This window comes from Dermacentor silvarum, chromosome 1, assembly GCF_013339745.2.
Source record: "Dermacentor silvarum isolate Dsil-2018 chromosome 1, BIME_Dsil_1.4, whole genome shotgun sequence".
Taxonomy (NCBI): Eukaryota; Metazoa; Arthropoda; class Arachnida; order Ixodida; family Ixodidae; genus Dermacentor; species Dermacentor silvarum.
In genome coordinates, this window is record NC_051154.1 from 321,215,669 (window position 1) to 321,233,225 (window position 17,557).

A 17,557-nucleotide genomic window follows, 5' to 3' on the forward strand; every position below is an offset into this window, starting at 1 on the left:
ATTTCATGTGATTCACAGTGAGCACTCAGAAATTACTGCACGACATGTCTCTCCTTTCAATGTCACAAGAACCCTAATTGACGCCATAGGACAAGGATATAAAATAAAGAAGTTAGCCAATGGGGACCTTCTTTTGGAGGTGTTGTACCACCATCAGTACCAGAAACTTTCAGGAGTAACAGCCTTTGGGAACATTCGTATAGTTCACCGATCAGTGCTCACCGATCACTGAATACTGTTCGTGGCGTCATTTCTGACGATGGCCTAAAGTATGTGACTGAAGAAGAACTCCTAAACGGACTCAAAGAACAAAATGTCACAAATTTGTACAGAATAAAAATCAGACGGGAAGGCAAGCAAATCGAAACAAAGCACTTCGTCCTAACGTTCGCATCGAGCATACTGCCTGACTCTGTGGGGGTAGGCTACTCCAAACTGAAACTTTGACCATACATCCCCAACCCGCGACGCTGCTTCAAATGCCAAAGGTATGGCCACGGCTCACAGAGCTTCCGGGGCCAAACTACATGCGCTAAGTGTGCTTCCCATGACCACGCCTCAGACAATTGTGAAGTTGAACCACACCTCTGTGTAAACTGCGAGGGCAGTTATCCTGCTTGCTCGCGTGCTTGCCCAACATGGAAACAAGAAAAAGAGATTATCACACTCAAAGTAAAAGAAAATATCACTTTCAGAGAAGCGCGGAAGCGACTTTCGTTGGTGCAGAAGAAGAGTTATTCCGTTGTGCTGCAAAAGGGCGCGGCAGCACAGCGGCTCCCAGGGCCTGCTTAAGTCACACACACTGAGGCTGGGGAAGAGCCTCCAGCGCCTATGGTGGAAGCAGCCAGCGCTGCGCCACCCCATCAAAAGCAGGCCCCAGGTCAGCAAGCCTCAAGGCCTCTCTCCACACGATGAGGCCCAGCTCGAACACACCCGTGCGTCCAGCACGGACGTCCAGCGTATCTGAAGATACAATGGACATAAGTCAAGGCAGCCCTGTGCCGTCGACGACGAATGAACGGCGGGGCTCTCTAGAACGCCACAAAAGAGAGAAGCCCCGAATCACAGGGCCTAAAAACACTACCTAAGTCTTCTTTGACTCGACACATATAATTACAAGGTGGCTTTCATACACCGTAATTGCAGGGAACTTTTACATAACCTAAATGACATAAAAGACATACTAGCCACACACTCACCCGTAGCCTTGTGTCTACAAGAAACAAACTTAGCTCCTAAACACCAAAACATACTAAAAAACTATAAAGTCTTCCTCCGCTACCGAGAGCAGGCAAGCAGGCTCTCGGGTGGCGTTGCTATTATAGTAAAAATGGTGTCGCAGCTCGAGAACATCAGCTTAAAACCAGATTAGAAGCTGTGGCAGCCATCCTGCACACATTCAAAACAAAACAGTATGCTGTGTATACCTAGAGCCACATCGTGGAATAACTATGCATCAATTGGAAGACCTTTTAGAACAGTTACTGGAGCTATATTTGATAGTCGGAGATTTTAAGGCACACTCCAGCTTTTGTGGCAGTGACAAAACCGATACAAGAGGCCAAGTTATTGAGGATCTTATACTGAGCAATAACCTCTGTCTACTAAACACGGGAAAACCAACCTATTGTTCACCTAGCTCAAGAAAATTGAGCTGTATTGATTTATCGTTTAGTTCACCCTCAATTTCTACAGATCTTAAATGGGATGTCCTAGAGAACCCATATGGAAACGATCACCTACCTGTACTAATCAGCTTCACATCTTCATCAGAACTAATCCCGACGAAACCACGACGGTGGAAGCTCCATTTAGCCGACTGGGCACTGTTTAGAGAAAAGGCCAGCCTAGAAAAAATAAATTCGAGTAATCTCAGCATAGACGAACTTAATGAAGCTTTCACAAACTGTATTATTGCCGCAGCGCACCTAGCTATCCCTCAGTCCTCTGGAGTAGTAAAACAAAACTAAAAAATTTGTTATACGCAAGAATGTAGAGAAGCGAAAACAAACAAAACAAATCCTGAGGAACTTTTCGCAGATACCCAACGGTGGAAAATTTTATCAGTTTTAAAAAAAAGCAAGAGCGAAAGCCCGATACATCCGCCGCATTGCCGAAAAATCTTCGTGGCAAAGCTATGTGTCTACCATAAACAGCTCAACTACATCAAAGCAAATGTGGGAGAAGGTTCGAAAGCTAAATGGGCAGCTACTCCCCATTCACAATACCCCTCCTCACAGCCCCAGGTATACAGACCAGTATTGAAGAACAGGCAGACGTATTAGGGGAACATTTTTTGGCAATTTTCAGTTCATCACACTATACAGAATCATTTTTAAAATTCAGAAATACCACTGAGAAAAAAAGACTGCCGATAAATGGCAGCACAAATGAGTCCTACAATACTTTAATTACAGTTCATGAAATCCATAGAGTACTGTCCGCTGGTAAACAGACTGCACCGGGTCCGGATGAGATACATTATCAAATGTTAGCCCATCTCTCTGAACCTGCCGTAGAGGCCCTTTTAAGAGTTTTTAACAAAGTTTGGGTGACGGGTAACTTACCCGAAGCCTGGAAGAGAGCCATTATCATTCCATTATTGAAACCCGGAAAACCACCAACCTCCGTTATAGGCCCATAGCCCTCACCAGCTGTCTTGCAAAGACCTTTGAAAGTGTCTTTAATATTAGACTAACCTTTGTGCTAGAAGTCTGTGAGCTTCTCCACATTCATCAATGTGGTTTTAAAAAGGCATGCTCCACAACTGACCATCTCGTTCGCTTAGAAAATACAGTTCGAGAAGCTTTTATACACAAACAACACTGTCTTGCTGTCTTTTTCGATTTAGAGAAGGCATATGACACAACCTGGAGGTTTGGGATTCTCAAAGACCTGGCTGAGCTTGGCATCCGCGGCAGGATGCTGAACTGCCTAAAAGACTTCCTATCTAATCGCTCGCTCCATGTACGCCTAGGCTCAACCCTTTCAAAGAATTTCATTCAGGAAAACGGAGTACCCCAGGGATGTATTTTAAGCACAACACTCTTTGTTGTAAAAATGAATTCTATTAGCAAAATTATCCCATTATGTATTCAGTCTACGCCGACGATCTTCAGATAGCCTGCACGTCCTCCAACATATCAACATGAGAAAGACAAGTACAGTTAACAATAAATAAACTGGCAACATGGGCAGACAGAAATGGATTTCGCTTTTCTCCACAGAAAACAATGGCCATTCTATTCTCGCTCAAACGAGGCTTACAGACAGACCCCACCCTACACCTGAACGAAACTGAATTACCTGTCCAAAATGAGCATAAATATCTAGGCATAACTTTTGACAAGAAACTCACTTTCCTTCCGCACATAAACGCGCTTAAAAAGAAAGCATCTCGATCCCTGAACATACTTAAAGTCCTTTCACTGAAACACTGGGGTTCTGATCGGGTATGCCTTCTACAAATTTATCGCTCTGTTATATGCTCACGCTTAGACTATGGTTCCATAGTGTATGGTTCAGCAAGGAAGTCATACTTGAACCGCCTGGACCCAGTACATAACTTAGGTTTACGTCTTTCAAGTGGTGCATACGGGACGTCGCCCATAAACAGTCTGTATGTAGAAACGAATGAACCACCACTTTCAGACAGAACAACTATGCTCACATGTTCATACATTCTAAAAATCCGTTCACTGCCAAAACATATCTGTTACCAAATAGTTACAAGGTGCCCATCGCGAACGCTGTTTACCAACAAACCCTATGCAATAACACCACTCCTCCGCTTTGAAGAGAGATGCCAAGAATTAGAAGTAATGGATACATTGCCTCACATAGCCCAGAATCCTGACCCACTCCCGCCTTGGTATTGCCTGCCCAATGTGTGCGACTTCACACTAACGCATCTTCAGAAAAAACAAACACCGCCTGAACATACATTACAAGAATATTTAGCACTAAATGAAAAATACGCGGAACACACAGCATTTTATACCGATTGTTCGAAAACAGCAGGCTTCATTGCAAATGCCGCGATACAAAGCAATTGGGAAAAAACTGTACGCCTACCTCAGTGTGCATCCATTTTCACTGCCGAGTGCTACGCAGTCTCCGTGGCTGTAGAAAAAGTAATAAATGAGAACATTCAAAACAGCATCATTTACACAGATTCGCTAAGTGTATTCACAGCACTTCAGCCTAGAAATGCAATTACACCATTAATCGGCAACATCCTACATAATATAAGAGCCACAAGCCAAGGACACAACATAAAATTTTGTTGGGTCCCGAGCCACGTCGGAATCAGTGGCAATGAGAAAGCGGATGAGTGTTCAGCAAAAGCACGGCATAAATAAATCAGAAATGTCAGAATTCCTTACAAAGATTCCATGAAATTAGTGTTCCACAAACTGCGAAATAGATGGCAGTCCACATGGAAAAAAGAAGTAAACAATAAACTACACCTAGTAAAACCTATCGTAGAAGAATGGAAGTCATGCTCACACCAAGAACGCTTCATCGAAGTCATATTATGTCGCCTCCGCATTGGACACACGCATCTTCCTCACAATTTCCTACTGACAAAACAAGACAAGCCCGTTTGTGAAAAATGCGGAGATGAACTTACCGTAAACCATATATTAATATCCTGCACGAAACTCGAAACACTGAGAAAAAAATACTTTAATTTGTTTTACAATGAACACATTCCTTTTCATCCATCATTAATTTTAGGCGAAGATGCACTAATAAATATGGCATATGTTTTTAGCTTTTTAAGGGAAGCAGGTGTCCTTAAAAACTGTGAATCTCACCCTGCGCTTCACTTCACATTATGATACACCTCATTCACCTGCCCTTCTCTGAGAAGACTGAGGTTTTTAATTTGTTGGGATCCTGCGGGTTCTTGCCCAGACAAGAACTGTCGCTCAGGTGACCCAACTGTTGAAAAGAAATTTTACCTTGTGGTTGGCGCATGATAGCTTTAGTTGCTTATGCGCCAATAAACACAACACAACACAATATGATTATGAGGGACACTGTAGTGGGGAACTCTGGATTAACTTTGAACACCCGGGGTATGTGCCCAATGCACCTTTTGCACTTGGCTGCCATTGAAATGGGGACCTTGTGCATGGGATTTTATCCTGCGCCATTCGGCGCCACTATGCCACCGCGATTTTTGCTTTGCTGGCAGAATAGCAGTTTCCGAGTAATTTAATTAGCTCGACCTGTTGATGCTGCTTTCTAAAAGTAGATTTTGTGCATGTTACTTATGTTAGTTAGTTAGTTAGTTATGTAATGTTTTATGGCGCAAAAGCAACTAAGGCTATGATGCGCCATGCACAGGTTGAAAATATATAATTTGATAAAAGTGCTTCAAGCAACAAAGATCATTTACTTTAAAATTTGTTTAAGAACCCTGTTCCATCTAAAAAATTAAAAACATCGTCTAGAGATACAAGTGCATTTTCAGCTAGGATCAGGGATGGATGAAGTGGTGTTAGTGTTTTGTAAAGTTCATAAAAATATTTCTGTCTTTTTTCCTCCAACGCCGGACATGTTATTAAAATGTGATTCACAGTTAAGGATTCTTGGCAGTGATCACAAACCGTTTGTTGTTCATTTTTCAATAAAAAGTTATGTGTGAGATGTGTGTGTCCGATGCGAACGCGACATAGAATGACTTCCATGAAACGTTCCTGGTGATAAGATGTCTTCCACTCCTGTAGTATGGGTTTTACTATTTGTAGTTTGTTATTTACTTGGCAGCCCCACTAGTGTTGCCACATTGAGGTGATCGCAGCACGGACCACCCGGACACAGTCCTTGAATGGAAGATTTATTTGTCTAATTTTGTTACAGGCTGTGAGTGCTGCACATTTGTCCGCCTTTTCATTTCCCGGGATTCCCACGTGACTTGGAACCCAACAGAGACGAATTATTTTACCATGCTTTTCACATTTGCCGAGCATTCTCAGGATGCAGCCGAGAAAAGGTTCGCACTCTGATTTTCTATGGAGAGAATTACGTGAACTAAGGGAATCTGTGTAGACAACTGCTTTTTTATAATCTTCTGTTACTATTTTTTTCCAAGGCCATAAGCAGGGCATATACTTCGGCTGTAAAAACCGAAGCAGACTGTGGCAACCTAAGACAATTTTCCCAGTGTTTCGATACAACTGCGCTTCCAACATGTTCATTTGTCTTGGAACCGTCAGTGTAAAATTCGGTGTAGTCATTGTATTTATTTTGTAATTCTAAGAAATCTTGCATTATGTGTTCAAGCGGTGTTTCTTTTTTCTTGTGGCATGTTAGGGTAAAATCGCAAAAATGTGGGAAATCATACCACGGGGGCAGTCTATTCGGTGTTTCGGCGACCTTGAGAGCCTCGCTCGGAACATTGTAGTTTTGGCACATATCTTCAAATCGAAGGATAAGTGGTCTCACGCTGTGTGGTTTGTTGGCACAGTGTATTCTGTTTGTGGTGTAGGTAGCAAGAGTGTGGCATATATGATTAGGTAGAGTTGTGATTCTAAGCACGTATGAGATTGGGAGCAAAACTCTTCGGTGCTCCAAACAGGGTTCGTTACTCTCGGCATACAGGCTTTCTATTGGGGAGGTCCTGTATGCGCCAGTTGCTAAGCGTAGTCCGTGGTTGTGTGTGGGATCAAGATGTTTGATGTATGACTGCCTTGCTGACCCGTAAACTATGCAACCGTAGTCAAGAATGCTGCGCACGACAGAGCGGTAAATACGTAACAGGCACGTTCGGTCGGCGCCCCAATGTTTACGTGATAGGACCTTCAGAATGTTAAGCGCTTTGTTTGCCTTAGTTTTTACGCTGTTAATGTGAGCGATGAAGTTTAATTTGTTATCAAAAATGATTCCTAAGAACTTTTGTTCGTGCTTAACCGGTAATGGGCTTTGATTTATTTTGAGAACTGGGTCCGGGTATAGCCCCCTTTTTTGTGAAAACACGACTGCCACAGTTTTTTGTGTAGAAAAACGAAATCCATTTTTATCAGCCCATTGCGTCAACTTGTTTATTGTTATCTGGGTTTGCCTTTCGCATGTAGACATTCCCGAGGCACGGCATGCAATCTGAAGGTCGTCGACGTATAAAGAGTACATAATGTTGGACGGTATAACCGAATTTATGGAATTCATCTTCACCACGAAAAGAGTGGTGCTTAATACGCAACCCTGTGGGACGCCATTTTCTTGAACAAAGACTCGGGACAGTGTTGCGCCCAGACGGACTTGAAATGTTCGGTTTGACAGAAAATCGGCCAGACAGTTCAGCATCCTGCCGCGTATTCCTAGTGTAGCTAGATCTTGTAAAATGCCATACCTCCATGTGGTGTCGTAAGCTTTTTCCAGGTCGAAAAACACCGCTAGGCAGTGCTGTTTGTAAAGGAATGCCTCACGTATGGTATGTTCAAGACGGACAAGATGGTCAGTTGTTGAGCAGCCTTTCTTGTAACCACACTGGTGAGTATCGAGTAAGTTATCTGTTTCAAGAACGTATGTTAGCCTTATATTTATTATGCTTTCGTACGATTTTGCGAGACAACTTGTTAGTGCTATAGGTCTATAGCTGCTGGGAGTATTTGGTGACTTTCCCGCTTTTAAGAAGGGAACAATAATGGCCTTTTTCCACTCTGCATGCATTTTACCCGTTTCCCAGGTCATGTTGAAAAAACGCAACAAGGCCTCCACGGCTTTCTGGGACATGTGGGCCAGCATAGTGTAATGTATTTTGTCAGGACCCGGTGCTGTTTTCTTACCAGAACAGATCACTCTGTTTATTTCATGGAGCGTTAAAGGGACATTAAACGGTCTGTCTGAACTTCCCGTTGTCGGGAGCTTTTGCTTTTCTGCGGACTGTTTGTGTTTAACAAATGTTGCGGAATAGTTTTCCGAGCTAGATATAGTGTAGAAGTGTTGGCCTAATATGTCTGCTTGTTCCTGTAGACTTGTTTGCGTGCCTGGAGTTGAGAGTACGGGGATCGTGTAGGGAGCATAGTCGCCCCTAAACTTGTGAACCTGATCCCACATTCTCTTGGATGTTATTGAACTGTTAATCGATGAGATATAGTTTTCCCATGAATTTCCCCAGTCAAAAAATCCGTCAAAGCGTTCTTGTCGGAACGACAGCATTCTTGTCGTCAACGACAAGATTCTTGTTTGCAACGACAAAATTCCTGTTTGCTGCCTTCCGACACCGACAGCAATGCTGTTTGCAACGACAGCATGTCTGTTTGCAGCCTTCCGACACCGACAGCAATGATGTTTGCAACGACAGCATTCCTGTTTGCTGCCTTCCGACATCGACAGCAATGCTGTTTGCAACGACAGCATTCCTGTTTGCTGCCTTCCGACATCGACAGCAATGCTGTTTGCAACGACAGCAAGCCTGTTTGCTGCCTTACAACACCGACAGCAATGCTGTGTGCACGATTGACTAGCAGATCGACACTAACGACGGAGCGCCAATATGGCGCCCGCGATTAGATGGGCACTGCGAAATGCGTCGCGGCGTCGACGCATGTTAGCTAATGCACGCATTTATGAAGGCACGAGGCGACACCAAGCCACAGGTATTCGATACAGTGTATTTTCATGAAAGATCGATGCAAGTAGATTGGTATGGTGAGCCATCAATGAAGAAGGAAAGACGTCGCGATGAGTTGCCAAGGAAGCCCTCTCTTCTGCATGGCTGCGGCATTATTCGTAAATGCTGAAAACAGTCGTCCACGCGTGTGAGCTGCGTGAAGACAAGAGCGAGTCTACGGGTGCATGCGCACATGACCAATGTTGCCTTCTCAGTTGGCCTGCATGCCGGCGTATTTCAGAAGATTTGAGCTACGCGCGCGGCAACTATATGCGAGCACCGGTAAAGAGCGCTGCTTACGCTCCGCGCCGCTTTAAGACTTCACGCTCTGAGATACTGCAGGGAACTGCGTAGATTTCGCATTTGATAAGCGCGTCTTGCCGAGACGCGAGCGACGCGCTATCAACTCGGCTGCAAAACGACGAAGAGGCCAAGTAGACACGCCAATTTTACCTTGGACACGCTATCACGCTCCGCTCAGTCAGCTTTGTAGCGGAGCGAGGGATGCGGTCTTCGTTCCGCTGCCGGTATGAGCGTCGTGCGCAAGCGCAATTATATCGTCCCCGCTAAGCGGTTGTGTGGCATTTGCTTGCATATGCCGGTCTGAGCGGGGCGGACAGCAAGCGCTCAGCTAAAACAGCTGATCGTATGCGCACTCGATGTTATCGGAAGCGTATCAATGTTTCGTTCGGTGCAAATCAATCACCGCAGGGACATTGTATTATGATTAACTTTGACTTCGTGCGTAGCTGTCGTGCCCACTCTGCGTGTACGGTGGCAGCGCATTCAAGCTATTTTACACATATCTTTTTTGTGTATGGATATTCCCCCTCTTGTAAGAATGAATACAAATTTAAGTTTATTTTTTGTCATATAATAAATCAATCACTTCATTGGTGCATCATAGGTTAATTACACCAGGGTCTCAATGTAAAAGACTGCAACACGTAGAAGCAGCTGTAGAAAGCATCACACAACACTGCCCAAATGTTTGCTGCTGGAACAGCATATATTTATGCCATACATGTTCCTCGTTGATTACAGACATGAAAAAGATTGACCACATTGCACAAAAGCAAATGCATAGGAAAAAAGTCCTTGTAAAATGACAATGTCACTTCCTAGCACTGTGCACAATAGCCACCAAGTGAAGCACAGTGCTAAGACTTGCATGACTTAGTATTACAACCATAGATACTTGCAGTAAAAGTTCCCTTTGTGCTAGCGTGCAAGACACAGTTGACGGCACCATGAAAAAACAAACCGAAAAATTGCGTAGTATACAGGAAGCGAACATTAAAATAACTGACTAACAGAAGTGAATTTGGATCGCTGCTACAGTCCCCTTTCTAACAGTACAAACGCTTCTAAAAGGAGTCAACCCTCTTGGTTTTCTGCCATGCATGCTCTAAGCAAGTCGAGGCTCACAAATGCATGTTACAAAAATGAAGCAGTACTACTTTCTTAATATTTATTTTTTAATATTCTCCCTCACTGTCATTTACACAGTATCCAGTCATGGCCTAGTAAACTTTCATACCACAAAAGCAGCAAAACTGACAAAAGGCATCTTGAATTTTTTTTCAAGCAGCTGCTTTTGTCCACCAATGCAACAAAGCTATGCTGTCTTTTCCAAGGCCGAGAGCACAAGTGGCACGTGGTTAGCAACCAATGAGTAGAACAACCAGTAGACATAAAGCAAGAGCTAAGGCCACTTAACCCTTTCACACTGTTCCTTTCACACCTCCGGTCAAACACCACCTGCACATTCAGCCCAAAGCAAGAACAAAACCTATACAAACTGCCACAGGGACACAGTGTAGAGAGCACTCACTGTCGGACAAGCAGTTTTCTTTTGACACTTCGAAGGGAACCCTATCTGGACGGAGGGAACAGTTTTGAGAAAGCTAGGGCACAGATTGCGGCTCATTAAAGGTCCTAACAAGTTAGTACGACAACATTGCGATCACATCAAGCCCAGCACTTTGAGACACAACATAGAAGATTGAGCGATATAGGATAACAGCTGTACGCTAATCATGAGCAGCGTGCCACTCCCATGTACATTTGGGATACGAGCAGATAACCCCACGTCATTGGAAGCCGCTCAGGAACACTGGAGCCTCTCAGGAAGCTGGAACACCAGTGACCAAGCTAGACATCGCGGTACTGTCCCTTATCCTGCAATTGTGGATACAGAGCGGAACACGACTGCAGCATCATGACCACAGTGGGAATGACGCCCTCGAAATCACTACCGCGACTCCATCCTAGAAGGGAGGGAAGTGTGTACAAGCAACGCACCACTGCTCCTCAGCTGGAGGAAGTTTCACCAGTGCAGCAGAAACGGGAAGCGACCCCAACCCAAGTCAAGTTCCAAGAATCCTGTGAGGATCTGTGAAGTGTCAAATCCTTGAAAACCACCAACTGATGCTTCAACTGGGGAACAGATGTATCTCTCTTAAGGGACACTGAATACTATCATTCACAAACACCCGATGTTCCCCAATGTCAGTGCATATTGGATTTCAAGAGAACTGGCAGTCTTTGATTGGCACAGTAGACTGCAAACTAGCATAAAGCTTGAAGAATGTTGTGACAGGAAAGGTTTTGTGACAGGTTTATTTGCCAGGTCATCACCTATGACATGATGTGGGTGAATCATTTATAAAAGTTACACTTGCCTAAACAATGAACACATATAGAAGCTTCCCAACACAAGAAGATTCGAGCAACTCAGTCGGCAGGTGAACTCATGGTCATGGGTTAATTTTTGCGCGGACAGATGTAGCATAATTTTGATTTCCTCCCTAGTAGCGAGACTAGCTGAGCAAGTACACGAGCAGTGAGCAAGTACAGCTGTGAGGTTCTCCAACGCGTAGATAGTGCACTTAGGAAGAAACGGCCCTGCTTAAATACCATGGGGGTTCTCTTCATCCAGGAAAATATGTGTGCACATACAGTGCACCACACAATGGGCACTTTACAAATAGTCTTGGATGAGAGGTGCTGCAGCATTTGCTATAAAAGCCCAACTTCACTCCAAGACTCATTTCTTTTTGCCACTACAATAATGAAATACAGTAGGCTGTCCATGCATGGCTGCAACATAAAAGAAATCTTTCTACGCTGCTGGCATCCTTGTACTGCCAAAATGAAAAGGGATTACCTCGAAAAATGAGATCACTTCCATGCATGTAAACATGTTTCATAATCCTAAAAATAAAAAGTCCAAGCTTGACTTGAGCACCTCTCATGCGCTCAACAACAGAATTAGATCAACTGATGCATTAGTCTTCGTGACTTGATGAATGAGTTTGAGCTTCAGTCCACTGCAACACTTTTGGTGATAGCCATGCACTTCGCTCAGACATAAAGCAGTTGCCCCAGAAAGATGGATCATAATTTTTCAGTTACAAGCCTATATTTTGAAGAAAGTACATACGGTTCAATTATAGCAGCCTGCTACAGTTCGACGGATGACACAATTCGGAATTCATAAATACAACTACTCTACCTTAATATTGACTCTATAACTCACTTTCCAGAGTCAATTGTACCTGCAGTCTTGAAATATGAAATCAACATTCAAAATCCGATTAGTTCTTTTCCACCTTATTAAGTAACTCACACAAATATGATACTGTTGCCAACATTTAAGAAAACACACTGCAATGTTATGTCGCCAACACAATACAAGACGTGGTTCTCGGATGGAGGCGGATGACGGCGGCACATCAAATGCACCGGGTGCAGTGAGCAGCTGCTGGCAGTGAAAGTACATAGTACCCGAAACAACATAAATGGCTAAGATATAACAGTACATGCCATCAGACATTTTTACATAGGAAGAGCATGTTTTTCTTGGAACAGAGTACTCAGAACTGTGAAGACAATCGGGCCAACCTGGCACCTCAAACACTTGCACATTTGTGGGAGGGTACCAAATCATGATACGAAAAGCCTTTTCACATTTTGTGGAATATCATGAATTGGTCGTGCTTGTCCAAGAGCACATGTTTGAAAGCACCTCTTATACGTGTGCTCCAGCTCTTTCTTTGCAGACAACAGACAAGACGAAAGTTCCACTTGTGCTGAAGCAGTCCGGTGGGCCTGGTGCATGATGCACTGTTCAGCAATTTGAACAGGCACATGCTTGGCAGCTGTTACAAGCTGGAGTGCCTTACCAATGCCATCTTCAAATTGAAATGTTGAGGTACCCCAAAGAGGGATAAAACATCTGTGCGCACTTTGAAAGATGCAACAACTAATGCATGCTAAATGTCATTGCACTTTCTCCGTACAGCTTTGCAGTCTGCTGAACAAATGCTAAGAGCAACTTTTCAGCGGCACAGATTTGAGCTTCTGTGACAATATCTTTCAACAAAAAAAGACTGCTTGTGTAAGTAGCACAAAATGTGCCACGTATGCTCGAGGAAGTATGCATGATGACAGGCAATACTAAAATAAAAGCCGAGAGCGCCATTCAGCAGCCTTCCAATATGACCGATCTGACAAGGGCTGTCCCGACCTTGACAAAATTATGGGTGGCCTTACTGAACGTAATCTTGCATCCACAATTAAACTTCAAGTGCCTGCCTATGTACCACGAAGAACCAGTACATGATAGCCGCAATTCAGTCACTTTCTTTGTCATGCCTTCCCAAACACAATGCATATAGTCAGGTGGCAGCCCTCAAACAAGATCAAGGCCTTGCAACTTGATAAGAGTTGATGGTTCCTTGATGCCACAAACAGGTTCCTTAAGCTGAGCTGCTTGAACCATTCCTTTGAGCCCACCACTGTGTGTCCTGTCAGGTGCATTCTGGCTGTTGAAAGGGTACTTCATTGTGCCTGCAGGCAAAGCATCAATTGTACTAAACATCAGAATGATATCTGCATTTAGAATGTTCAGGTGGACACTGCAGTGAAAATATGCAAGATTTTAAAACACTTCCAGTAGTCAAACATTTCACAGATGGCCCTCATGCAAAATTGATGGCATCTCTCGACAGCACAGCACAAGTGGGGAAAAGGCGCCATGTTGCAAGACTGCACCCACCACAAAGAGAAAGAACCTGCCTAGGACTGTCCAAGACCTGCAGTTTGCATGAGCCATGCAAAATATTCCTAACATTCCCCGGGTTCATCTTTTACCGCGACAAAAAGGGCAACGAAAGAGAAATTTCAGATACCAGCTAGAAACGAAGGACACATTTTTTGCTTGCGCATATATGCCACAAAACAACCAGCATGAGCAGCATTTTATCACAGCCTATTTTGCTAGATTTTCTAGAAGTATAGCTACTGTTGAAGTAAAATATGATTGATTTAACTACATTATGCATTTTTATGCAAGGAAGTGAACGCTTGCTATTTTTTTCCATCTGTGATTCTGACAAGTTTCTTTGAAACTTACAGTTGCACGACATCCTGAACTACACTCAACTGAGGTGTGAATTACAATGTCAACATCAGTGCACTGTAATGTTTCGAGTGGCCCGTGAGCATTGATTAAATAATTTCAATTTTCAACAAACACAATCACTCCAGTGCAAGTGGTGTTGTTAAGGCTATTTCGCATGGCTCACAAATACCGCACGTCTTGGACAGTCCTAGTCAGGTTCTTTCAGCTTTGTGATGGGTACAGTCCTATATAATATGGTGCACGCAAGGTCTATAGTGGCATTGCCATGCAGTTTCTGTTAGACGAGCAACTAAGAGGTCAGCATCTGTGCCTTGGGCCAAATGCTACTTAGAAACCACACATCTGAATGGTAAAAGAAATGCAAACTGTCAACTTCCAAGAAGAATGGAAAACAAGTTAGTGCAATGCAGCTGCTGTGTGTACTGTATCCTGAATTCATACGTCTTTATCAACATCACTCACCTCATGGCGACACTAAAATCACTGTTTCCATTTTTTCCCTTCCCACCATACAGCAGAAACTTTTCTTGCAAGTTTTTCAGCGATAGAAAAAATTGCACTAAAAAGTGATGTGCGATAATTAATAGTGCTTCAAATAGTTTTGCTGGTTTTCAGCTTTGTATTGCTGTTTCCTAGATTCGGAAATACAGCAGTCGGCCAAACTGGAAAGTGCAAAAGCTAATTCTGCGCTTCTTCTACAGTATCAGCTGCTAGCTAGGGGCACTTTCTGCACAAATCTGAGTCGTTACATCCAGGCACACCACTTAACTATGATCATAGGCTGCTGTCTGCAGCCTATAGCTGAGCTGCAGACAGCAGCTCAGCTATAGGCTCGTGTTTGGCATTGGCTAGATGTCTGCCAATGCCAAACACGATATCATTAAGGTATTACATGTTTTGTCAGATTTGCTCAGCTATAGCTTGTGTTTGGCATTGGCTAGATGTCTGCCAAAGCCAAACACGATATCATTAAGTATTACATGTTTTGTCAGATTTGCAACAAATGTTAAAACAATTAAATGGCAGGCCACTGAAAGTGATGACATAATATTGCATCATGAAATAGTGTGGAAAGTATGCAGTCAATATAAAAATACATCAGGCATGGTCAACCAAAACTGCTGATGCACCAAACAATTAAAACAAAAAGCAGTAAGTGGATAGCCTTAATTGTTAATCACTGCAAACTTTCCTGTGTATGTAAAATCTAGTAAATAGGTTTGACAAGTTATTTGGTATTCTTCAAATCTGCAGCACATACACTAAAACATGGATCAGAGAAACATGAGACATAAAGCTTTTTTGACAGCCTGTGCTTTAGTGTGTGCACATCACATTCAAATAATACCAGGATGCATAAGCAAAGAGCCCACATTCCTTCTCTCATAGACTTGACAATAGCCATTACAATTAATGGCAAAATGCTGTTTGAGCTCACTTACCATCTATAAGCATACCTTGCCCCAAGCACTAGCTGCATCCAAAGTACCCATTATACTGCTTCCTGTTTAGGATAGCTGCTCTTGCTGGGGAGTCAACACAACAGACAACAACGTGCACTGCTGACTGAACAGTTCTTCCAGTGTGTGACCACACCAGCTTTCCAACGCTGTTGATCTCTTCGACAAACTGCTTCAGGGAGAGCATTTGAATACCACACACCTGAAGCTAGCACATTTTGCCACAGAGTTAAAACTGGAAGTTCATTAATCATCACTTGAATTGGCCATATGGAGTTTTTGCTCGCATCAAACACAGGTGCTCCATCTGTGTTCATGGTCAAAGTGATGTCGCTCCATGTCATGTTCCTCTGCTTTCTAACACTGGTAGAGAATGCCATCCGTGATGTCAGCAAAAACACCTGACACATGAGGAGCAGATGCAATCTTCTGCAAATAAAAAAGCAAGGTACTGCCAACCTGTTTTAGCAGTACCAGAAGCTGCTGCTTAATGTTAAATATCGAAAAAAACTTGCAGTAATAATTAAATGTTGCAGCTTCTCACTGCCACAAGAAGCACAATTGATGGTGTCTTCGTCTTTGGCATCATTTTATCTTCCCAGATATTGATGACAGGTCTGGCAGTATAGATGGATCCTCAGTGCTTTTCTGTTTTTTCACAGCCTCCTCACAGCATATGTAGTGCATGGCACAACTTTCTCCCCAAACAGAGCATTTATTAAAGTGAGAAGTCCTTGTAGTTGTGCCCACGTAAGACCTGAAGTAACAACATATGCCAGTATGAGTAGCATAGCCTGTGCCCTTGTTGTTTTCTGGTTTGGAAGGTACTCCTCCTAGAGCTTTGTGAAGTACATGTACTGCATGCTCACTTTCTTCAGCACCATTCTCTGGTTCACTGTCTGCATCACCCTTGTGCCCTTCATCCATCCACTTCCGAACCATCATCACTCAACTCAAAGGCAGAACTGAATTCATCGCAACTGAAGTTCACTGTACCTTCATACGCAGTGCCTATTTCACTTGCAGCTTGGTTAGTGTCTTCTACGTCGCTGACATGTGCACTCGTGCTTGCACAAGCATACATTTCTGAAGCAAGGTTGGAGTTGATGTGCCTAAGATTATCAGCTTCATTCTCGCTCGATTCAACACTACTGACATTCGTGGAAGGGCTGTTCAGGTTTTCCAGGTTCATCTGAAAGAGCAAACAAATAAGAAATTTTATCTTCTAGGGATACCAACGACAAAACAAGTGTCACATTCACAAGAAACATACATAGGGCATAGGAAAGCAACGGTGAGATTACCACTCTTGCGCAAAGCCAGTTCACTGATTAATATGTAGCACAAAAAGGACTGTGTTGCTCTATATATATTGAATTGAATTATGGGTGCGACAGTGTATGTCCCACGTGCTAACTTCACAATGCTGCAGGAAGGTGCAGGTTTACCAACTCTGTCTCGGGTAATGAACAGGACCCTGATAAAATGCGCTCCCTAGGGAGTCGGCTATTATTCTGCCATTAGCCACCTCCGGCTGTGTCCTTTTGCAAATACCCTGCCTTGTACATAGAAGCAGCGTTGACACAAGGACGTAGGTCAGCTTAGGTACCACTATTAGAGGGAACATGCACACGTGTGGCTGTTGTTCTGTAAAGTGCCATCTGCTGGCGCCCGCTCGGCATAGGCACAGTGTGCGGCTGAGGCAGTACGCTCCATGCATTGTCTGCAATTACACCACCCAGTGATTGGTAGTAGCAGACGACACACGGAGCGCAGAGCGCCAGTGGCTTTCTGCACCAAGCGGGTGCCAGGCACCAGCAGATGGCACCTCATGGAGCATTGGTCACATGCTCGATTGTTCCCTCTTACAATGGTAGATCCTGTACGCTGCATTGTTCCAGGCTAAGATCGTTGCTGTTACACGTGAATGCTTCAATTAATTTTATGGCACGTCCTTCCAAAATAAATCGCGTTACCATAAACCCTCCAAGATACGTTACCAAAAAGCCCACATTGCAACCCTAGTGATCCTTGATTGCAAGCAAC

At 43.7% G+C, this 17,557-nt stretch overlaps 1 protein-coding gene across 1 annotated transcript in view; it reads right to left on the reverse strand.

Moving 5' to 3' along the window:
- Nucleotides 1–829: 829 nt before the first annotated feature.
- LOC125943208 (uncharacterized) overlaps nucleotides 830–17,557 on the reverse strand; it is a 60,809-nt gene continuing 44,081 nt past the window's right edge. Inside the window, exon 4 of the mRNA XM_049661853.1 lies at nucleotides 830–963. Coding sequence (XP_049517810.1) covers nucleotides 830–963 — 134 coding nt within the window. The remainder of the gene's footprint in view (nucleotides 964–17,557) is intronic.